General features: G+C 40.3%; 1 protein-coding gene across 5 annotated transcripts in view; it reads left to right on the plus strand.

The window, feature by feature from the left end:
- The window catches only part of dpr12 (defective proboscis extension response 12), a 214,084-nt gene that overhangs the window by 172,643 nt on the left and 15,655 nt on the right, over positions 1-25,786 (plus strand). For all 5 annotated transcript variants that reach the window (XM_066293673.1, XM_066293682.1, XM_066293664.1 and 2 more), the window contains 2 exons: positions 13,592-13,785; positions 21,575-21,739. In XM_066293673.1, coding sequence (XP_066149770.1) covers positions 13,592-13,785; positions 21,575-21,739 — 359 coding nt within the window. The remainder of the gene's footprint in view (positions 1-13,591; positions 13,786-21,574; positions 21,740-25,786) is intronic.

The following is a 25,786-nucleotide window of genomic DNA, read 5'->3' on the forward strand; positions in this document are numbered from 1 at the left end:
ATTACTCGCTCTCGTCACACATCGCAAAGATATTGATTGTGAGGTTGGTGCGGACGATACGTTACTGTCTATGCCTAATCCTCAACGCTGACAAAGCACTTTTCGTGGCAAGAGGTTTAATTACATTTCATTGATGTGTCAGCCTCAATTTACGATCAATAATATCATCCCCCCCGTTTAGCAAAGCTTTGGTGCAACTCTGAAAGCGGATGACATCTTCTTGTCTCTGGGCACGCATTATTATTAGGGAACTCCCGTCCGCCATCCTCAAAAATTCCGGTTATTGCAACGACCGCGGCCATTTGCTCGGGTCAAATTTCCGATCTGGCAATTTTCATGCTCCCATAACAAGTTTCCTTGTTTTACAATGTCGTAAAACTTTGGTAATATCGTTTTAACGATTTCTCTATTTATAGGCCCCTTTTGGACTTACAGTGCCATAAAACTTACGTATCAAATTCCATTTATAATTGAAATTAAATAAAATTTAATCCGTAACTTTTGGACGCAGATTGTTTTCACTTTGCTATTTACAATAATTAATATTCCGGTAATGTACTGGATTCGAGTGCTTTTGCGCCGCATTTCACCGGCAAACATGCAGTTGTACGAGGATTATGAAACGGTGCTGCGAAATCAAACTATAAAACATAAAATACAACAATTTCCTAACCGAAACACATGTATGAATTAAAAAAAAAAACTTAATTTTGACGCTATCAGAACATTAACAGGCAAAGCGAATTTTGAATGATTGAGGGCGCGTAACGCCACAACACAATAGTTAACACGGGGATACCGAAACGTAGAGAATGAAAAGCCCTTTAAAATGATATATCACTTAACCCTCTTCACTATTTAAGACGTTCAAGAGGGTGGTCTGCGAGGTAGAGGATTGAGAGAAATGCAGTGAATTTTGCACAAAAATTGTTCCCCTTCGATAGCAAATCTCGACGTGTTCCGGCGATTTCGTATAATCCCATCCCGTTTCGAGGTAATAGCGGTGGGAAGTTTTCAAATTGACACCCCGTATATATATGATAATTAAAAGGTATGTGGGACAAATATGCACGTTTTTCATTCCTGCTATCAACCAAAACCTTTCAAAGAGGACGATTTCCTAGCAGAATTAAACATTACTTCACCGGCCGACTGAAAGTGTCGCACTCGTCTGTGCTTGTGTGAAAATAACGATTTTCAAACGAGTGAGCAAAATTGTATTTTCTCGCGCTCTACTTTCATTGCGTGAAGGATGCCAAGCGAAGTTCCGACATAGACATCTTCGGCAAAAGTTTCTCAACGAGCTTTCTCTGACCTCAGTTACTTTTTCGATTTTGGTGTACGTGTTCCCCTTCCAGAGCTGGAAGGCCGTAAGTTAAAGTTTTATATTTTAGGACAAAGGTAGGCGCAAGTAGCGCACGGTGCCCCGATTCCCCGTTTCGGTATGTTTAAATTTTTCAAAATTTATTAGATATTAATAAATAACTCGGTAACCTCGGCAAACTAGGCTCCGGAGTAAGTCGTTTAAAGTTGTATAGGAAGTCATGCTACACCATGCACGTATATTCCGTGACGCTGGTTCGGAAGCATTACACTCCCACCTTACGGTTTAACTCTGCTTTTTTAGCCCTTAACTGAAGACATTATTCGAGACAAAACCGAATTGCTATCATTTATACACCTAAACATGACATGACTCTCGACACGTAATTTATCATATTTTGGGGTAACCGGATATACACTGCATCAAAACCTCTGTCAGCATGAATAAGCGACAACGCAGGAAAATGGGTCAACTTCATATATTTTTAAAACCTTCATATACTTTTAAAATGTAATTTTTTTATGCCTTTTGTGCCCGCCCCTGAAGAAAAGAACGATAAATTACCACGTGGAAAATTCATTTTTAGGAAAAATGAAATGAAAATAGTTCCATAAAGCAACACATTGTCGCACCAGTGCAAGTTCCAAAACGACGATAAGCGACGGGATTTGCAATTGACATCTGCGAGGATGAGTCTTGTCGCATCTCTCACAGCATTTTTCCTACTGAGCGGGATTTTTAAATTTATAGTAAATATAATGCAAAAACTTTCTCGGAGTCGCCCTAAAATTGTGAAAATTGGGCGGCTTCGATATTTTCCGTTTCTGCGGCTTCGAAGCTAGGAAATTGTGATATTCAAGAATCGGCACGGAAAGGAGCTTCACACCAACGCTGTTTTGAGGTCTTAATAGCGCCCAAAAGCTCTCGTTTTAACCAGGAAATAAAAGAAGCATCTTACGACATCCTCAAAATTTGAGAATATTTCGAATTAATAACCAGAATGCATCGCTCTTCATCACAAAAACTGTGCCTCTCCGTATGTGTGCGACATGCAAGGAAACTGCATGCTCATATGTGCTGGCCAAGCTGCACAAGCAGGGTGCATGCATTCACTCTCTTTCCCTCGTTATCGCTCCAAAACAAGATTAAACCTGTACCTTATTCTGAATGCAACACATGGAAAGCTAAAATTAGCCTTGGGCCTTTAAGAATTTATGATGGTGCAGTTGGCCCAGTTTCGCCGGATGTCGTTTAATCACGTTGACAAAGGTTTAGATGCAACGCGCCCCAGGATGCCCTAAAATATGATAAATTCGGTATGAAAGATTACGTCATATTTGCGGTTGACAGTTTGCTATCTCACAGCATGTGGTTGGCTACGGCAGTACGTAGACGCATGCTCGGCGCGAGACTGCAGTGAGGATTTTTGACGTAAAGGCGCCAGCTGTAGCTTTCAAAATGGCGCCGAGTCGCCATCTTAAAGGCTACAGCTGAAGTTTTAACGGGAAGACGACGGTCGCGGCCTTCGAAACGGCGACCATTTTGTTATTTTTGCTGAGATGACATGTAAATTTGGAAAACTAAATAATACAACTCTCGGAGAGCCACGGCGGCCATTTATATTGGGGCTGGGAGTTGACAAGTACGTATTGATCCTTTAACAATTCCTTTTGTGAGGCGGCATTCACGTTCCCCACGTCATTAATGTGAATGTCCCGTTGGAGCGCCCGAGAAAGTTTACGTTTTCGTGGAAACGTATGCGCAAACGGTATTAATGAACGTTTAGGAAAATCGCAGATTGTCCTTTATAAAATTTTTATCGCTGCCTTCGTCTTCACCTTAAAATCGTAACAATATACGCTATTTCATACACCAAACGTAAGAAACGCGACAGTCGCAAACAACTCGGAAACAATCTTGAGATACAATAAAATACATGATAGATGAAGCCCAATTTTCTTCCCGAGTACATGACACGAAAGGTGCAACAACAACTACAATTCGGGCCAGTAAATTCAAGCCCCCCTTTTAGCAGCTTGGTAATAGTAGAGCGAGAACCTCATTTACATTCATTACTTAGCAGGATATATCACATTCGCTAGATAAACGTCAGCTAATTAGCACCATCGGGGTGTGCAATTTACCTGGGAAATTAATCACTCTGTAAGTAAGCCCTTTGTGATGTATGTACGTGTTTTTATGATAAAGGTGCGTTTTGTCTCGACGGGTGTCACTCAGACTCGGAAAATTACTCGAAATTAATTGCGAAAATAACGTGGTGACGCAGTCAAGTCCCTCATCTGACGGGGCCAAAATTTTCAAGTCGCACGAGTTAAATTACGAAAAACGCAATGAAGGAATGGCCTGGATTTCGTTGCCGGAATTCACAAGGACCTGTCCGAGGGACGTAAGTAGAGTTTTTAGACGGGATTCCTCAATTAAGGCTTGGAGTCAATATACCAGCCGATCGAATGTAAATAGAAGCCCTCAAGGGTCTCGAATTATTCCTCGAAATTTCATTCGAATTCGGAAAACACGAAATAGAACTTGTTGCCGCTTCTGTTAGTTCGTAACAAAGGAGGTAGAAACATGGCGGCTGCTTTATCACATGCGAATCCACATCTCAGGATTGAAAATAATTGAACTGTAAACACTGGAACTTTACTATTGACACAGGTCCATCAAACGGTATTAATCTGAAATGATGTAGGCAAACATTAAACGAGCATTTACATACCAAACTGTGTTTGCCCAGCAAAGCACCACATGAATTGAATGAACCATTAAATGGAATCGAGGAATAAAATTGTTATTGACCTAATAAATACGGAAAGTTACAGTTTACAGCACGCTGATTGCAGCTAACTCAAGGACGCCAAGCAGAGCTCGAGCAGCAATCGAGTCCGGTCTTTACCGGATTCGATTGCCGCCCGAGCCCATCACAGGTGAGAAAGTGTCTTTACACCCTCTCGCCCGTGAGGTAAAGTATTTTCCTTAATAACCTGTTAAGTTTTTTGCCTTTTTCAAGTTGAATTAAATGTTGGCGTGCGGTAAATGCGCCGTAAAAAGTTTTACCGCACGCATGGCCTATGTATAAAGCGTTCCTTCCTTTTTAATTAACCAGCAGGCCCGCATTGGAAGATTGTGACGTTTTCTCCTTTATGTAAACGTTAGTTATTTTCACGTCTATTGTAACAGGGTTTGCAGCTGCCATAAAAACTGCGATAGCGACTTGACGTACAGTTTAGTAGGCGTATTATCCTCATCCAAGACTGCACTGTGGCAAGCCGAAAAACAGATTTCTCGGGCTCTTATGGAATAAATCTATTTTCGATGCAATTAATCAACGGGAAAACGACTAATTTCAGAGTTAAGTAATGGAAAGGCGTTCATTACCGCGAAATGAAAAATTCAGGTTGCCATGCCAATCAGTCTAGGCTATTAAAAAAATGGAAGGGGGCCAGATTCACGCTTTTAATTATTTTGAAATTAATTAAAATTGACAGCAGCCGAGAGCAAAGTGGCACAATTTCAATATGAAAACTGAATTTTGCAAGACGACGTGACATGGCGGTTTGAAGAATTCTCAACGCCGCAAACGTTTTTTGAGCCTTCGAAAAAAGCGTAGACACCTTAATGGAAAACGGAAATAATGGAGTAGACTTTGTGAATTTGAATATGAAAGTAAATCCGCCTGTTTACCAAGAAAAATGTGTTTCCTTGGAGCATGTCTATATATAAATTGTATTCGAATTGATTGAACAAACTACTGAAACCTCTCCGACTTCCAGCCAACGGCGCCTCAAATCATTCTATTCGGAAAAATTTCATCGTTGGATCCTATAAAAAATTTAAATATTTTGCCCCGATGGCATTAAGTGTGCCATTTCCCATTGAAATTTACCCCCAAATATCATGTGAATAGTCACTATCATGGTCCTACAAGGGCGATGAAAAGGGCGGCCATTGATCTAATAATACTGCTTCTGCACGAATATGGACCCTTTGTTACTGAAACTTTAATAATGTGATAATGACCCCCCAAATTTTTCGCCTAATTATCACGCCGGTAGTTGCGTTTGAGTTTTCTAATGAAATAAAACCTCAGCCTAGTTTTTTAATTTTTCCATTACCATTCTAGCTTCACGGTGAGGACCATTTTGAAATCAAATTTCTCAAGGGCGCCAACAACTGACGTAGTATTTAATTAAAAAAATGCTAATTCCGATTCTTCATATATTTAAATTAAAGGGCGAGAACTTTTTAGTTCCTAACACGCAAGGCCGGGTATAATCATAATTTATGAAGTGTTGATTATTGGACTTCCCTAGTGGTATTCCGGCTTTAACCACCTGACAACGAAGGTTAGAATTAAATCCTCTAAAGCACGTAAATAAAAAAGTAGTTAGAGCTAAAAATAAAGATTCGAATAACATGGTATGGTAAGCCTGGTTGGTTTGATTGATTCGTGCATTTCAACTTGGGGCAGCCATTCTCCGAAATCTATCATCTCTTGCTATCCGCGGCGTAAGGCTGCCTGACCCTAACTTCCGAATTTAATCAATGACAAAAGCAAAAGCTGCATTAAAACGTAAGAGCTGCACACAAATTTTACAACAGAACTTCCGCTCTCTCCAGAAAAGCACGGAATAGGAACTGCCCTACTATACCTTATGTACCAGTTTTAGCGAAAAAATTGCGAAGAAAAGTTTTTCCCGCTTCAAGTGCAAATGCTTAAACTATTTAACAAGTGATTAGATAATAGAAGAACAATGTAAACCAGTGAAGGCCTCATTTCTCCCGTAATGGCCAATATTATCGTGTGTCGCGCTGCTTTGTTAAACTCGAGCCATACGCTTTGTGACGTCACACCGCTATGAGAGCGTTCCTCTGGTGTATCGAGATTTTTCTTTTGCGTTCTACCCGTAAAGGAGGTTTTCATGTTTCTACAAATTCTACGCCCCTGGCCAAATGAACATTTCTTACATTCGTATAACGGTTAAGTTTTGCTTGGGAACGTTCCCATTACGAAGTAAGCAGCGAAACGACGATATTCGACAGGTGTGATAATGCTGCCTTATTTCCTTATAAACTCTATTCGCCTCTTATTCTATATAAAATGTATTATAGCATTATTTAGCAGCCACCATCAATGTTAGTTTAATTTAAAATTTCACGGAATACAATGTATGTGGTATTTAGGTAAATGTTATTTTTCAGTGTATCGTGTAAGTGGCGGCGTCGAAACCGGGATTTCTCTTGCAAAATGTATCGATTGGGGCCGAGAATTTCGCGATTTGGAGAAATATTGGAGAGGCAGCATTTTTGCTCGAAATAAGGCTTACTGACCCGCAACACATTGATGTTGCACGAAGAAATGCCGGTATTGCGCTCATATTAGTAGAACGCACTTAAAGTCGTTTAAACATCAATTTCGCGTTTACAATAAGCGACTTTCGACTTATGCAAACAGTGAACTAAGATATGAAAACTTTAACATTCTTGTGTATGTAAAACGGCCTACGCTCCAGTTTAAACAAGGGGCATGTAAGAGAGACCAAAGGCAAACAACTTCAGAAAACTTACTCAACGAAAATGTGAAGGAAAACTAGAGACTGGGGCAGAAGGCGGAATTTAAGTTTCTCCACTGAACAAAGGGACGAAACTTAACAAAGGATTTGGCGAGAGCTTAGGAAGAGTTTTACTTAAATATGTATTCAAATTTGGTCTAAATAATTGCTGGATTTAAACATCAGCAACACGAAGCATGCTTGTGAGCTAATGGTTGAAACCTGACTGATATTGCGTAAAAAACATGCTGTGGAGGTTTAAACCAACATTTCATAGACTTAATTGCGTTTGGCCATTTTTATACGTGGTAGAAGATGGTGTAACGAAAGAGACGTGATCAATTCCGATTGATTCGAATATCGAAATATCCGCTGCACCCGGATATTTCCATACAATTCCTGCTTTCGCGCCGATCCTGGTCAACAAGCATAATGAGTAATTAAAAGAACTCACTTCATTACATGTTTTAAACATTTTCATTTCCACTCTTTTTCGAAATTCTTATTTTTATTACCTCTGGCATAATACTGACTTTCCGGCAAATTGCGAAAGCGGTAGCATTAAAAACCAGATACCCTGCTGACTTTCAAATCTCATTTATGAGGCAAATATATTGCAGGAGATTAAAGAAACCTGACGGAAAGGAATATTAAAAATGCTCAACCAATTTCGTTCTGTATTCCAAGATCAAGTGGAATATATATAATCTCTCATACATTTCGTGCCCGGTGATTTAATCGCGGAAGTTTTCAGTTATGGGGCTAAAGCTGTTGGAATTTATTAGGCTTTCGTTATTGTTTTGTTGCGAGGAATAAAAGATGCGAAGGTGAGAATAAATGAGTCACATAAATCTAAAAACAATATTTAGAAACAATAACTTCATACATTTTTCGCACATTCGGCGGTGGCACGCTGTGGAATTTGCTGCTTACGAGTGGTGGACCCTAGCGCGTTATGATCCTCTAACGCACGGCGGAAGGACATTGTAAATTTTCTAACTCTCGTTCAGTAAACGTTGCGGATGTTTTAATAGGCGGGCACGGGAGCAGTAGAACTATGGTCGAAAAATTCAGCAATCAAGAGGCTTCGTGGAATAACATCACAGGACAGGTCAAAGGAGACTTATGCAAGAAGGATGGGTCACCTCTAATTATTTTGGTAGTTTTGCCCGCTTTCGAAGCGTTTAAGGCTCTCGCGATTGCAATACTGCGAGCATGCAGTCAGGTGGAGCGCCCATGTCCTAATGGATTCCTCTAAGACTCGATATCATAAACTAAATCTAAATGTTTATAAAATGAGTTAAGCACTATTCGTATCAGAAGGGAAACAGCTAATGCCAGCCATAATGTCAGTGTAACATTATGATAGCAAATAACGGGAATTATGTTAAAATAATTTGTTAAATTTTGCACCGTACGCATGTTTCTTGCCTGTTTGACGTCAGACCCGGATTATAAAATTACCATGATATCATCATGAGTTATGATGCAAAATAATTTAATCTGGACCTAAATTGCTAACCTTTCAGTGAGAAACTTCCATAATCGACAACTTTAGCAGCACATGTTTCTGAATTAATTAAATGATTATCATCTCATTTCAATGAATAAATATCAACGCAATGGCTTTCTATCTATCGGCCAAAAGGATATTGTGCCACATTAAATGCTTTATTACTAAAATTTGTGGGGTCGGAATGGTCATCATGACTACATATTAAATCACAAACTACTGTTGACTAATGGGGTTTTCTATTAAGCAGATTTACGGAAAAAACTCGTATTTTACTGCTCAAAGTGAAAATAAATATTTTACATCGTGTCCCACTTTCATCTTTTCGAGACTGTTTTGATTGTTTTTTAATGCATCGAAATTGAACCAGATATGGAAATATGTATAGACGTACGACTCTATTCGCCATTCTGGCTAGCTTACCGTAATGGCCTATTCAGACGACAGAATCATGGTCGTGCACTGCAGTCATGGAGTAATTCAGAAAAGCGAAAAGCCCCTTTAACCGTTTTAATTTACGGGACAGCTCTGCGTGCCTATCAGATAACGTAGTAAACACTGCACAGACCTCAATTATTAATTTCCAAACCTTACGCATCTCAATTGCTAAAGAGCAAAAATAGTAATTACCATGTTACTAACCTAGTTCACAGCGGAAAGTTAGGCACACATTTATTATTCACCTTAGGTTGGGCGCAAGCCTATTAGCCTAATGGTGGCCCAAATTAAACCAGTAATAAAAAATAAATATTAATTCAAGAAATTATAATATCCGAAAGGTTTTTTCATTATTTAGATGTTGCTAAATTACTTGTTTCCTCATTAATGTTTGATGAATGAGCTTAGGTCGAGTTAAACTTAAACGCGGACATGAATTTTACCGCCTCCGTAGCGTGAGCAAAAAATTGAATACTTGATTTGGGTTTTGTTGCATATTGTGTACGCAATTAGTAATTAATTAATTTGCTTTTAAAATATCGTCATGTTTATTTAATATTTAACGTTTACATTTATTTGTGCCCGCTTCGTTCAATTCCATATGCGAAACGGGGACCTGCCCTACTTAAGTTAGCGGTCTCTTTTGTGGGAAAAAACATGATATTCCCAATGAAACTTGAACTAACCTGAGACCAGCAAGGTGGTTGGGTTGGTTTACAGCCGCAAATCTCCGTCAGTGCATACGGGCCCTTTTGCCCACTTGAAGAAGTGATATATTATGCGAGAAACGTATTCAACTGTGCTTATTTTTAACGTGTCAGAGGGCTTAGTTTTAAAGCCCTATTTGGAGGAGAACCCCAAGTAACGAAAGCTTTTAACGCACCTACCAATTTAATTTTTTTGTTCGATCGATATTTTTATTATTTTCAGGTTTACAACCCCTCCATGTACCTTAATGTTTATCGATTTTCCAAAAAACTACCGATTTCACCGAACGCGACCCCCTAACCTTTCAATTTTGAATTGCGCACCCTGCGTTTTTTGGAAATTTTGGAAGGTCATTTTCTCCACGACAAGAGCACATTGGAATTCTTTTTGCGGCGCTGGAGTATCTCCCATGAAACTTTAAAAACGAGCTATTTTCAGTTGTTCCCAGTTAGTCCCAGCCAGTACGTCCACCCAAATAACCAAGACGTGACATTAGAAGCCGACAAACTAATTAGCGTCCACCAATCCAAATCAAAGGCGTCAAAAACCGCGGAGTCCCCATTATTTCCCCCCAAACCTACACCTCATCCTGAATCAATTCCCAGGTGCGTTCATGTGCTCAACTTGCCAAATTCCAATAAAGCTAAAACCGAATTTGTCCCAAGAACCCCTTGATGGCTGTAACGCAAACATATTTACTTCACCTGGCTATAATGTCCCTGATTCCGGAGCCCCGGAGCTGTCTATCTCCACGTTAATTAATTATTACCTAAGAGGAAGATATTCGAAATGCCAGGTAATGTCGGTGGTCGCGACTTAATGAAGATGAATGCAAATGGCGTTGGAAAAAATCTGAGAAGATTAAGACCCATTACGATTTTCGGCCTCGTTCCAGCTCTGGGTTTAATTAACTCGAGCACCCCAAAGACCGGTTTCGATCTTATTAGATCTAGTCAGGTCGATTCATCTCGTGTCAATTAAACGCAGGCAGAAATCGGCAGTGTCAACGGCAAGAACGATGGACCTGCACGAAAATATAATGAAATTTGATATTGCCGACTGCAGCCCGAATTTAATTGACTCGAGATGAACCGAACTGAGAAGGTCCAAGAGGATCGATTTTTCTAGTACTCGAATTTTTAATGGGGCGCAGACCCGAAATGAAACATTAAATCGAAAGAGTTTTTGATCTTCTCAGATTTTCTCCACGACTGTTTGCACTAATCTTTACTACTCGTCGACGTAGACCGGCAGGAAGGACACGGCAGATGGCGCTGCCGGGAGATTTGCCTGCGAACTCAACATACTTGTCGATGGCATTACAGATTCCTACCTGCTTTTACTTAAATAGACGATATCTAAGAGGATCGAAACCGGTTTCTGAAGTAGTCTAGCTTATTTACCGCAGGGTTGGAGCGAGGCATAAAGTCGTAGCAGACCTTAACCTACTCAGATCATAACTCACGCGCGGGACACTTTTATTCCTCAAATTTTGTAGATATGAAACAAGACAATTTATCAGCCGCCGTGCGAAAACATTATTCCAAACACAACGTGCACTATTCGTAAAAATAAATGCATCCAGAACGCGAACGTACCTTCATTGTAAAGGCTCTGCGCCATTATGGTATTGATTAGCTGACGTTTATCTGGCAAATGCGATCTATCTCGGTGAGTTATGAATAGAAATCACGTCGCTCGTTCTCTATTATAAAACGGGTTCTGAAGGGTGCTTCGGATTTATTTGCCTGAGCAGTAATTTGGCCTCTTATGGAGCCAAAGTGCCTTGTCATCGACAGAAAACTTCTGGGGCTTTACACAGAAAAGAGCGACTGGTTTGCCCATAAATTTGCAATATTTATTCATGACAAGAGAGAAGCGACTCTCAAGTGGCATTACAAAAAGAAAAAAAAATGAAACTGCTTCCCTGTCAATGTAATGGAAAATTCAGCGTTCCTCTTTAGGCAGTTCTAATTCTGGTTTTCCCATTCGTCCTCGCTGAACCTCTAGCAAGGTTCGCATTATTAGCGAACTCGCGTGGCTCATCGCCCTTTGAATGAAGACAATATGGTAGTTTCACGGCCAATCAAAATTTATTACCTTTATATCTTAACAGGTTTCACGTAATTTGTCAGGGTGTAAATTGTTCCAAACGCATAAACCGAGACTCGAATTCGTGAAGTTTCTGTGGTTTCAATACATGCCTTCCATATCTTATGTAATATGCAACGAAGTTGCAAGAGCAGGAGGGAGTTGGTTTAGTTTCCTGCAGAGCCTTGTGGACTTTGTTTGCATTATTTGGCAGATATGCCGTGTGGAGTGTAGTCAAATGTATTGTCAGCTTGGGGATATGTTACGGGAACGTTCAACACATTGCGAAATCTAAAATTTAGATTGGTGGTGGAATTTTCGGAGTTGTTCCTTTGCTCATTATACAGGGGGGTCTTCCGAGAGCTGCGTCGCGCGATTAGGGATTAAGCGTAAATTAAGCGTAAAAACGACAGGGCGGACGCGGACGACACGCCGAGTTTCGTTTCAAGATGGCGGTACTTTCGGGCGTACTCCCCATATATACGGGGTGTCACGGGAACATCGGTGCAAATTAGCGTGGCGCACTGGGAGATGAAATAATACAGGGATTCGGCGAAATATGTCTGTTTAAAAAACCGTAATCGAATCCTAGTTAGGGTGCAGCTAAGTTTTGATCGGGGCATATTTCCCTAATTGACTAATGCAATAGGACGGTAGCATACGTATAGTAGTTTATCCAGTTAAAACGATTCGTAAAAGATCATGTCGCTGCTCCGTGTTATCCCCTCCTCTTTCCAGTTTCTCGCTTGTTTCCTATTGCAGACATCTCACGAACTTTAATTTACATTAAGTGTAAAGTCCAATATAGACTTTCTTGAGAGTTTGAACACCTTCCCTGAACTTCTTATTGATCACTGAAGTGGTAAATCCGACAAATTAGCATAAAACACCTGAAGTATAAATACACATCTTAAAAGGACTATGCGCACCGACAGGTCTGTACCGGCAGCGCTGTATTAACAAACCATGACTGGTCTTTTAACTTTTCCGTCTCCTCCGGCGAGCAACCCCTGAAAAACTTTAACCTCCCCTAACGAGCACAAAAACCCACCCTCACCACTCTAATTCCCATAGATAAATATCGTTTTTGTCAGGACCTTCGTCTCCTTACCTAGCATCAATTTTGTATGTTTAAACTGAATCCAATTATTCTCAGCCGACTAACCCTCAAAGTTAGCTATTCAAGAAGGATGATTTTTAGGAAGCTCTCCGAAATTCATCACGCCTTAAACCTACGATTACTTTTAATTAAAAAAGTTAACCAATTTAAGGGCAGGCATGTGGAATTTATTGAGGGCACGTTTTAAACTTTGACGGTTAGGTGCTGAACGGGTTGCGAGTTACGTTTGGGCCCTTAACAGTATTGAGTCGAACAAGCGTGCAAAATAGCTGTTCGAGAGTGGACGGCGTTTGCATCAAACCGATGTTATCGTCATTGGAAAACTCCTTCCCCTGATCGCTTTCAAGGTTCGTGTAATAAACGTTGTAATAATCATTATATTTATTGTTAAATTTCGCCATCGAGGCGATCTTTACGGAGTACGGAGCCGCAGAGATTTTTCACTGTTGTAGCCGCTCTACTTCCAACATTAATATAATAAATGAAAATTTTATCCTCTCGCTACTCCTCGTCACATGTTAATTCGCAAACATAATTAATTTACATGCAACTGTATGTACAATTGCGAATAATTATTGAAATAACAGGATCGAGCACTCAAACGTAGAGGGAGCTTAATATGTTTGCTTTGAACGTGTTAGAATTTGTGCAGGTAGGAAGCGCAAATTCTGCTTTAACTCTATTATTGAAACGTATTTGCTAATTGATTAAACTTTACCGTATTGGTGGATATTGTTGCAGCCAACAAGATTTCTTGACGAAGTAGTACCAAGATAAAATTTAAAAAAAAAATCGCTTTTTCCTAACCACAAACTTGCTCCTTTCAGGGCGAAAAGTCCAGGACGAATACTCGGACAAGAAACAACTGTGGCACCCCAATTTCGAAGACTACAGCCGGGCAGAGGCCTCAGTGGGTTACGACAACAACACGATCACCAACGTAACCGTGCAGTTAGGCGCTACTGCGTACCTGCACTGCAGAGTCAGGAGTTCCGTGGACAGAGCTTTAGGGGGAGGTGACGTAAGTATCAAAGATAAACTTGAATATTCCTTGGGTTAATATCCAAGCTAGGTCTGGCCTTCGGCTTTTGGGTTGATCGTTAAAGTTCTCAGCATGTAAGTGGCTCTCCAAAGTCCACGAAATTGGATCAATCAATAACTTAAGGACGATTTAATACTTTTGTAGTTAAACTACAAATCTCCTAAAAATCGATACCAGTATTGTAGGCCTTGGGGGAGCTCCCATGTTCAGAATAAATAGCGTTCTCATGGAAATGTGATTTGGTTACCGAATAAAAAGCGGATTTTCAATTTACGCATCAGTTGTTGTATATGGTGTGTGTTTTAATTATCGCCGTGTTACACATTGTCGATGAGTTCGTTTGTTTGTTTTCCTGTTTGTACGATAATAAACGCATTCGGCATTCAGTTAGAATTGACACCGGGGAGCACTGATGAACGTTTTGGCATTAATAATATTTCGTAGAGGTAAAAATTGTTGTTATTAATAGCGTCTGCATGTGGTATTTCTCAAAATCTTGCGGGAAATACATGAGGCTTCCTGAATTGGCGCCATTTAAGCTTAAGAAATTGAAAAGTTTTTGCATGAGCTAACGCTAGCACTCAAATCCTGAAAGTGCTAAGAAATAAAACGTACATGCAATTATTCCAGGCAAGAAAGATGTTAAATTAGACCCATTTGCATCCAACGCGTCGTAGTGAAAAACTGGGACTGCCTTTCAGTCGTCCCATGGATATGTCCACACCGAACTGGCAAAAGCTCACTTGCATATCCTTTCCTCGGAAATTTTCCAATACTACCTAGACCTCCAACCGTTTCTGAGATAATTTCGTCAAATTTTTACTTTGGCCCACTGATTTAAATCAATCTCTCTATTTTGGTTTAATTAATTATTGAAATTTAAAAGATGGTACTTTCCACAACGTCGAAGATCCCTGATCATGTCTTTCCCGAAGCTGCGTTTTCGATTCGCACTAATGGGATTTCGGCTATCTTAAGAGAAACGAGGTCCCCACTTAACGAGCAGAAAGTTTCTAGTCGCCTATGTGCAGGGTCTCAAAATGTTCCTCATGCTCAACATGAGAACAGTAAATTAAAGACTCCCCACTAGGCGAATTAATTAATTATTGGAACCTAGGAGATGGTATTTTCAGTAGGGTCTGACATCGTCCAACCCTTCCCCTGTGTGTTCGTAGTGCGCCACTGAAAACCTCCTTTTTAATTTGAAAACTTTTTAATGTGTTTTGCAATATTTCATCTTTACCAACGTTTCTGTGCCAGTTTTTCTGTACCCACCATTGGGATGTCGGTTATTTTAAGATAAACGAGGTCCATTAAATTAGGGCAAAGTTGCGTTGTTTTATGCTTGAGATGACCGAAAACCCGACGATTTGGCAACTGTACTGCACTGCTTACACGAAACATTTAATACTATATGGATAGTGTGACCCAAAATACACCCGCTTGTAATATTTTGGCTTCTATCAATGCCTCTGTTATTTGTCTAAAGTACAAAAAAGGTGGACTTGAACCTCCTAGGGGGGTATATTCATATGAGGAACACTGCAATGGAATTGCCTAAATGCAATTAATAGTTTAGTAGCTTCACGAAAAAACACAGTAGCTTCCAAATCACCAGACAGAAGCATGGTGATGGGCACATGCACAGTTCAAATTGAAAACTTATCTAAGTTAAATCTTGAACATATACCTGCTCAAGATTCAACATCGATAAATTTTCCATTACACTAATAAATTAATAGTATAATGGAAAAAATAGTGAACATTTTTTTTTCCTGGAAACGAAGGGAAACATTGTAACGCCCCAACTCTAAGGCTAATGAGGTCGATGAAGGAATTTCTCTTTGGTCAATATAGGTCGTACATTGACCACGGATACCTCACTTGAGGTTGTAGAAAAACAAAAATAATACCAGGGAACGATAATGACTACCGAGCCATTACACAGCTTCGATTTTATTATCTTTTTTAAATGTTGTTTTTATTGTTTAGATTAATGACACTAATACATTACGGTAACTCACATTACTACGTTTAAGTATAATGCACGTTTCGGTTAATAATAATCGTTGGCTCAGCATTGGTGATCACGAGGAAGAAAGCTTTGCCCGAGTTCAAGAAAACGATGGCCATTTTTGCCACTAACGGAAAATTTGAGAAAATAAGGGGCAATTAGATTAGGGCACAGCACATAGAGTAATGAATTGCTCAGTATTTTCCAAAGTCGGCGATTAGACGGCAACACGTAAAGGCGACACGAAAAATATTTTCATAGGGGGCAATATAAATCAACATGGAGCAGGACATTATCGGAATAATTATCGCATTTGCTAGATATTGCGCCATTACAGAGTACCCTTTTCCCTGCTAAGCACATAGAGTTCTAGTGAGTGCGAGCGAAAGGCAATTAGGCCATCGATAAGTGCGAAGGAGACGGGCGACCGTTGTCGACTCGCAAACAGTGCGCGTTAATTCGAGGATGGGTGTAGTTCTACGTGTTTTTTGAGGACGTAAATTACGCCCAAATTCGTAAATTTGAGTACGTTCTTCACAATGGACGAATTCCATGATAAATTTTAATTGAATTTAAACAGACATCTCGGTTGAAATGGCATTTTAGAACGCATCAAGTGAAAAACAAGCCCTCGTGACATGATCCGTCCTCGGGTAAGGCTGCCTCTCTCGCACCTACCAATCGGCTAATCGCCTTTCGCTCGCACTCGCTAAAACTCCATGCGCCAGCGCAAAGAGGTACTCTATGCGACTCTTCTATTACTATTTGCGTTACCGCTGTTGCCATTTGGGTGGACCACCTTCTCGAAACACCTGGTATGCACAGACAACGAATTTCAACGCAGTTCGAACAGATCGCACTTTCGTTCCGACTTCTGCCTTTTCTTGTGACAACCCGGCGTCCCCGCAAAATTAAAAAAGTTCATGCATGAAACTCATTAGGGAATCCCATTTTGCCGCGTCGCGCCTCGCTTCGCTCGATCCGCAGGATCTCGCTCGTTGCACAAACCTCTGCATTTCGTAACTTGTCACACAAATAATTATCGCAATTGAATAATGTTCTTCAATCGTAATTTCGTCCTAAAATGATTTTACGCAAAAAAGATGGTAAAGCGTTCTAACGTGCGCCGAATTAAAAACGGCCCCTAGTTAGGTATGGACCTGCACTGCATGTTGATAACCCCTACTTTGGGCGCTCAGAATTTTAAAATTGTTTGGAAATATCAATTTCATCAGCACAGCAGCTGTCACCTTCTACGCGGATTTATTGGTCAATTTTGTGATATCACCAGACGATCTCGGGGGCGGGGCGCCGAAATCGCCGATGAGGCCGTCGATGGCTGTTTTTTGCGAATTGTGTCTGACGCCCCGCGACGAGGAAACTTAGGGCAGCGCACTTAACTCTGGAAAATTAGAGAAGTCATCAATTACCACCCATAAACAACTTCTTCCGAGAACAGTTTCTTCGCCTGCATACCATTAGGGCCGTTTTAGGGCTGTTTTACTGAAACCCCATCAATCATGCACCGTTCAACCCCAAAGGCTAATATTGTAATTATGCCTTCCCGATACAATATCAGGAACACGTTTCTCGCCCAATTTAGCCTGATCGATTTCTATTGTTTGACAACTGCCCCCCTGAGTGATCGTAAAATGCACGTAGAAAGAAACTTGCCCGATCATAAAGATCTTTAACTTTAGCCTTATTTATGAAGTTGTTAAACATGGCGTCATGGTAACGTTTAATCGATTTTCCCTTTGGAATTAAATTCGGCAAAAAAACATGACAATGGTGTAGTTTTGTAAGAAAAATGGGAAATATTATATTTGCCTATTTTCGTTGGGAACGAAAACAAACTATATTTTCAACAGAGCTGGGTTGCGGCTTTTGTATGAATACTTCCGAACGGTTTAGGATTATTTTCTATTAGAGGCGAAAATAGAACGCGCGTTTGCCTAAATATTGAATTACTATTTCGGGTTTGCCATTCATGAAATTAAATATTGAGCCGTGCGTTATTGGAATTCAATTCCGCCGAATGCGTGTTGTTATTTTTATGATCATCAAATAATAAAATACATACAAACGCTCGGTACACGTTCGGGGTTCAAGTTTGAAACGTTCGGCGTTCGCGCAAAGGTAGATACAATGAGGCTCGACAATTTAAATAAAATTTTTCCAGATGTTGCCTTTGACCCGCTATGGAAAACCAAATCTAATTTTTTGCTTCGTTTCTTCCGTTATCTGGTTTATTTCGTGGCTATTTACGCTCAATTTCGTTCTCTATCTATGTGTGATAATCAGTTGCATCCGGTGGAATGGCCATGGAACAGATTCGCTTGCAAATTTTGTAATTTCATTACTTACTTCGTGTTAATTGCGCCTACTTCTGCGTAAACGCGGAAAATTCCGAATCTAAAGTATTTATCGCAGAAAATAAATTCGATTATGCCCGAGTAAAATCGCAATAACGGTTTGAGTTATTTTTATTGGGGCGTTTTCTGTTATTTTTATCGCCGGCGAATTAGCGATTTGGCACAACGGAAAACATTCAAACGACCGCTTTATCGCCGTTGAAAAGTTCACGAAACAACAGAAATTGTTTTTACATCGCATTTATGAAATACAAAAGATCCAAGGTATTTGGAGAAACTTTTCATGCAAGCTCATCCTGTCGAAAAGTTTTAATCAGTACAGAGGCGAGTGAATGTAACTTTCCGACTTTTCGATGTTAAGTTTAAGATTCTTTACCTCTTATTTGCCGCGAAGGAGGAGATTGCAATAAAGGTCTTGTCGGATATACTGTAGCCAGTTTCAGTACTTGATTAGCTGCAGACACTGATAAATCGTGAAGCTCCAAGAGAAGGATAAGGATCATCCCTTTTTGCCTGAGATATGGCCCGTCGCGGCATTACCTTGCCGAAAAATTGCGTTAAGTTTTCTGATCATATTTTTTCCCATGAAACACATGATCGTTAAAAAAAACTAGCACCAGGCGCTGGACCCTGGCAACGGCCTGAGCAATTTCTTGTTTACCATCGAACATCTGACTGGTAGCAAATAATGTTTAGGGGAATTGTTGAATCGTTTCCCAGGTATCATCGACCGTCTGAGTGGCAACAAGTCGGAATGGAATCCATCCAGGACGCTCTTTTGACACTTCGACGCCTTCTTAAGGCTTTTTTCAACGATCATCCGTAATAATAATATACCGCCTGCCGTAGTCCTTTGTGCTTCATAGTTGTCGGATCCGTTTGTCAGATCGCTGCAATATTTTGTAAACATCAATTAATAGGTACAATTGTTGCCGTCTGACCAAATCGAGCTGCAACTAGTACGTTGTAAAGTAGCTATAATTTATGCTAGGTTAGGAGAATAAAGAGCGAGGTACCCTGATGATACGCCCATGTGCATGGTCACCGAGTTCATGTGGTTCGCAGCATTACCGGAATTTTCCCAGTAATTACCCTTGGTTGGGAGCCGCGTAAAGTAAAAGAAAGTCGAGCCTCTCTTTGTTAGAACCAGGAAAGACGGTTCTGACAATGGACGGTTTATAATGTCCAGACGTGGCTTGCCACCTGGCGGATCGGGAATAGGTCTCCGGTCAGGGTACGCCGCTGGTTTATTGCCCCAGGAAGTAGCATTTAAGGTATTGGAGAAACTGGGAGGTTCTCTCTTTTTCTCGTGGTGACGAGGCGGCGAGGTGTCGGGAGTGTCGCAAAGCGAGTGTCCTCTTAGTTAAGTTAGTAAGTAAGCCCCTAATTGTAACAACTCAGAAACAAAACCCTGGACAAGTTAAGAGAGGAAAACCTACATAGTTACGATTTTTTAAGCAAATTGTAAAAGTGGGCTCGTCCAAATGAATAGATTTAAGCGAAGTCAAAGTGTTTTTGGGATGACTTTGAAAATTTACCAAAAGCGACTTTCGACAATCGACTACTGCCACATTTCGATCTTGTTTAAAGGGCGATTAGTCAAGAACTTCCAAATGGAAAAAGAAGCTATTTTTTTTATCTCATTTCAACTTGCTTTCTTTATTATTACAATTTTTTTAATTTTAATTTCCGCTTAATTTAATAATTACCCCTCGTAAATTTTGATAAAATTTCAAGGTGCGCGACGCTGTCTGCCTGCCCCTGTAGATGTTCCAATGAGATCTTTCAAATGCGACTTTCAAGCATTGAACCGCCGCGGTGTTCGCAAAGCGCTAATAATAACTAACAACAACGGCAACGAAGGCCCAATGGAATTGTAGCAAATTGTTTAAGGGCTCAAATCACGCCCGGAGCCTTCGCCACTGGAACAAAATCAAAAATGTTGTATATACAGCATCAATCACAATCGGCTAAATCAATCCGAATGTTTTCTTTTGGTACATTGATTGAAATATGTATTTCGGGCGCAATGTGAAAATAACTATTACTGTGAAAAAACATTTAAAATGTTCATTTTTTTGCTTTCGTAAGGAGTTTCGAGGATAATTGATGCCGAACGATCCACATTTATTTATTTTTTTTAATTCGTCGATTAAGCGAACAACCAACAAAGGCGTTATGTATCGGTGACCCTGAAAAAACTGCAGATATTTATATGTTACGGAGAAGGATCGTTTCGACCCATCGTGATCCCAATTGCCCATTGTTCACTTCAAAGAAAATCACTCGTTTTTCTCTATCTCTTTATGGTTATCGAGATTTCCCACACGAACGTCGAAACTTGCCCATCCCGTACCCATCTCGCGGCTGTGGCACTTTCCCAAAATCGTTTCCCGAAGCCTTACTTTGGTCAACATCGCATATTAAAAATATTTTCCTTATCGTTACGCCTGTAGGTGGCAGTCGAAATATCAACGAGAACTTGTTTGCAGCAATAAAATTCCGAAACCAAGTCGAGACTTGCCATGTAATTTATATAGTCCCAACCAGAGCACCAATAAAACATAAACTTGGTGTACTGGTACACGTATAACATATCATATATTCCATCTGAACGAACTTTTATAAAAGAACCATTCTCGTGCTCCTGAAGAACGCCGGCAAGAAAACAATAAACCTAAAGTCAATTTGGCAAATCCAATAAAGTCCTTATTGCAATATCCTATACCTGCAGGCAAGAAAAAAGCCAAAAAGCCTTAAAGTTTATCTGCAATGAGTTGGAAAGTGCGCTTTCATCCGACTTGATTACGATAAGCATTGCTTCCGTATCTAAGAAAAAATGAAAAAAAAAAAAAAAAATTGTAAGATTCGCCAAATACCACGACGGTAAGTGGAGGTTTGCAGTACAAGGGGGAAAACATCCGTTTGCGTCCTCATCCACGTTCTTTCCAAAGAGCAATGTATGTGATGAGTGGAATTTTGCGGAATGCCTGGAAAATATTTTTTCTGCAATTGATGGTACTTTGCTATTAAATATGAGAAAACTAAAACCTAAAAGCTTCTGCATGTCCTGAAAACGGCAATGAACGATAGGCCCTTTGCGCGCTGTTATTTTTAATTTGCACGCGCTGCCGCGGCATCGTAATGGCGATAGTGGAACACGCACACGTGCGCAAAATTCATCATTTTTTGGTGATTATAGAAAAATAACGCATTTTATCGAGGCGGTTTAAATTTTTAACAGATTCCATGTTGTTATTCTAAAGAGGCCCAATTTTACAACAATGAAAATTGCTAATTAGCCTCTCAGGAGAAATACGTTCCCCACTCTAAACGACTATCCAGGGACTTAAAAGTAATAATTTATTCTTTATTTCAGCAAGTCTCCTGGATAAGGAGGAGGGACTGGCACATTCTCTCTTCGGGCGTGTTCACGTACACGAATGACGAACGGTTTCAAATCCTCCACGCGGAAGGTTCGGATGATTGGACTCTCCAAATAAAGTACGTTCAGAAGCGGGATAACGGAACGTACGAATGCCAAGTAAGTTGATTTATTTCCCCCTTACGATCCAGTTTCGTAATTCTTTAAAACGTGTAATTGTATATGAAGTGAAGGCATTCGTTTTCCTATCAAACCAGAAAAGAGGCAAAGAGGTGCTTCACAGAGCATCAGCGCAAACATGACGAGTAGAAAAATGTTGATCGCTGGCCATTAACTGTTATTAATAATAATGATGTTTCGTGACTTGAGGTAAACACTTTATACGTTCTCAATGGTGTAATACTTTCCAAAGCAACTGTATGTCATTAATCATGTTACAAGGAAAATTGGAACGAAGTGTTCATCAATAATAAATATTGTTGATAATGCTTCGCATCAGCTTCGGCAAGGAATATACTTTGTCATTATTAATAACTAATTAGTTTTGGTCGGAATTATAACAATTAATATTTATTATTAATTAATTTTGAATGGAAGGTACTTGCATTAGTGATTAAACAGCGAAACATTTAGATTCGACTCGGAAATTATTATTAATAAACTACCTTCCAAACGAGATATGTATGTCAATTGGCATTTAATAGATTCCCGTATTGCTGAAACTGAGAGGAACAGTTAACCACGGTAAATACAGCAATTTCGAGGAGATGGACAGTCGAGATTGTTTAACACGTGAGCGAAGCGAACGAGGAACCTCTACGAAGCGATGATATTTCCGAGTCGACCACCACGGTACCACCGCAAAATCCTGGCGGCCCGTCCGTTCGGTTCACGAAGCTTTTCTCGTCCCGTGCGCCCTCTGTCGGTGCGCCCGTTTTTGGAAAATTCGTTAGAACGAGAGAAAAAACCCAATATTTTCCCTAATCGGGAAACCAATATGAGAAAGGCCAGTAAAAGCGAAAAACTTCACATATTGCCCGTTACTCTCTCAAGTAGTTGGAAAACTGATATCCCACGGTTATGAGAAAAATGCAAGAACACAAGATGCAACTTTAGGAATTTAAGGACGATTTAAAATTTTGGGAAATAGTTGCTTCGCATCCCACCACCAAGATCGAGGTGGTAACTTCAACGATGCATTTGTATCTTGAAAACTGCAAGAGATGCTGAAACGGTTAAACGGGCAAAGTTTGAGACAATTTTATGAGGAAATCATGTCTGACTTAAAAATCGCTCGATCTTCTACGGTTTTCCAGTAAAATCGGAGAACGTCGCGAAACGTCCATTTTAAGCTCCGCTTGATGGTTCGGTCCCGTGCTAAGACTGTCCCAAAAGTGGTTTCGAAGGTCGAGGCGCTTCTTTCATCCGCAATACCATAGTTTATCAGGAAATAATCTATCGTCACGAGTTTTCGGGACATGTACCGGTAACTCCGTAAATCGTTGTAGGGACCGTTTCGTCCCTCACCCCGTCCACTCCGATAAATTGTCCATTCACGGTCCGACAATTTCGCAATAGGAATAAACACCAAAACGGGTTCTAAGCAACCAAATTTAAAATACCATTATTCGAACCTATTGCGGCATTGAGTTATTCGAGTAGAGTCAGCACATTGAATAATTAATCCAGTAAATGAAACTGTTCGAAAACCGACCATCCACAGTGTGATGCATCTAAATTCGCATTTTTGCATTTAATCATATTACATATCACGTGTATCAATAATTAGATGTGTAAATAATATCGCGGACCAATGGGCAATTATTGTAACGCAAATATTTAACTTTAATATTTTTTGTTTTAAATTTAATAGTTTGTTTTGTTGTAAATTCGCTCGATTTTTCGCTGTTTACTTCGATCGTCGCGATATTTAAAACTCCGTGCTGATCTGCAACGCGAAGAAATGCGAACTGTTCAAATGAGAATAAATTCCAAGTGCAATTCCGCGGTGAGGTTTTGTTCGTTAAACGTCTGTACGAGAGCCAAATAAGGACATAACATTATATCCGATAGTTCCTTCAGTGCTAAACACGTCTCGTTACGTCTTGCAACTTCCCCACTAATTTTCATTCCACGACGAATTCGTTCTGTAGGGACTGTCATATTATTTAGGGCGAAATCCCGCATCTCAGGGAACAATTTAATGTGTTGAAAGAAGGAAACTGGGCGTACTCATTTAGTCCACCAACGTAATTTGGAGCCCGAGAAATATCTGAGGTCGGACGTCTGGAAACTCTACGCTGACAAAATCACTTTCTCGGGGCTGGGGAAAGGTAGACCGGTGACCATTTAACAAAATCCAGCAAAAACGTAATGAACCGCACCCGTCAGTTAAGGAAAGATTAATCTTTAGAGGAAACAAAGATGGGACCAAGGTGTACCTCGCAACTCCAGTTTGATGCCGAGGAATTCCGACTTTTCCAGAAGAAAAACAAAAGAATTCCCAGGAAATTGGATAGATGTCCGTACACGGACATCTGCGGTATTTTCCGAATAAACACTCATGTTCGCTCTGGGTGTGTTTTGTTTCCTTTCCGAGTATTTTCCTTTCAGATAGTTATCTAACCACCATTGAACGACTAAATATTTAAGCACCCTCAAAACTATTTGCGTTTAATCTGCCAATTTGAATGACAAAGTGTGGCGCAAATGAATCGTTAAATTATGGATTGCATTGTGCTCCAAATGGCAACTCCAACCATTGTTGCCTGGGATTATATTTTAGCTTTGTTTGCCGCTGATGATAATTTTAGTTGCTAATTTTGAGTCGCAGCTACGTTATGGCTTATGGGGGTAATACCGCGAAAAGGGGATCAATTAAAATAATATCACCCTTTCTCAGTCCCGGATAACCGTGGCATAAAGTACATTTTCGGCATAATAAGGCAACCAACGAAAGGAACGTCTCTCTATGTCGTCTTAGAATACGTAAAAGGCGGAGATTTACATAACGTAATTGTGGCTTCCAAAGGAAATCGTGACAGTTTTGTAGATGACGTTTTTGTTTTGCTTATGTATTTACCATAAATTTTGTTTAAAACTTTTTGTTAGCGGCGTTGTTTGTTGAAGCGGCAAGCAATTGAAAACTTCGCGTTTACAGGTACATGAGGAAAATATTTCTGGATCGAACAATTTCGTTCGCTACTGCGGCCCATAAATTAGGTTTTGTCTATCGGCAAATTTTAACCAGGAAGCGAGTCTGAAGCCACTTTTGCCCCTCCGTCAATTAAAACCGAGGGAGCGCAGCAACACCCCGTACACTTCTTCGACGTTTCTAAACCGGGTTCGAACGGACGGTTCCCGCTAACGCGCGCACTTCCACGGGGATGGTCTCAGAAGCACGCGACCCAACACAAAGAAAAAAAAACAGAAAACACTACATTACGACACATCGGAGTCCTCAACATGGTCTCCTTTGAGACTGACGCGCCTTCCCCTTCCACACCTGTTTATGGTAGGAAGTTCCGAATGCTTCGCAACGGACATCACCCTCAGATCCCTCCTCCTCATCATCGGCGAAGCCCCTTCCGCCAAGGCATCCGTTCAAGTTTGGAAATGCTAAATAATCTGAGAGGGCCAAATCTGGCGAATAGGGTGGGCGAGGCAGGGAAACAAACGCAAATCAACGCGGCGCCCTCAAACTTCAGACGTGACCTTCGTAAGGTTAGTTCGGCCACTTCTTGGCCCGTCCTGGCGACTCGAAGAGCTCGAAGGAAAATCGCTAAGTACGGGAGACAACGGGGATTCGCAGAAAACCCCCTCATTCCAGGTTTCTGGAGCTAAGTGGCAAAACTTATTCAAAAGGCGTTCTAGAATTCTTTATCTTAAATATTGAGATGAAAATAATAATTACAAGATCAGCAACCGTCAGACCTAATCACAGTCTATCTAAGCAATCTTCTCGACTAAGACAAGCCAATTAAGATAAAGTCCTGCACGTAGCAGGACTGAGAAAGAAGGGATCCCTGTTAGCGAAATCATAACGAGGGTGAGCAAAAACAACCAAATTTAATCTGCGAATCTGGCGAGTTTCAAACGACCTTTGAATATTTAAGTCTATCAAATTTGCATAACTTATATAGGAGTTGACGTTTTCAGAGTTGATGGAAACGAAATTTCATTTTTTAGCAATCGTGGACGATGACT

The sequence above is a fragment of the Euwallacea fornicatus genome, chromosome 2 (assembly GCF_040115645.1).
Source record: "Euwallacea fornicatus isolate EFF26 chromosome 2, ASM4011564v1, whole genome shotgun sequence".
In the NCBI taxonomy this organism is placed as follows: domain Eukaryota; kingdom Metazoa; phylum Arthropoda; class Insecta; order Coleoptera; family Curculionidae; genus Euwallacea; species Euwallacea fornicatus.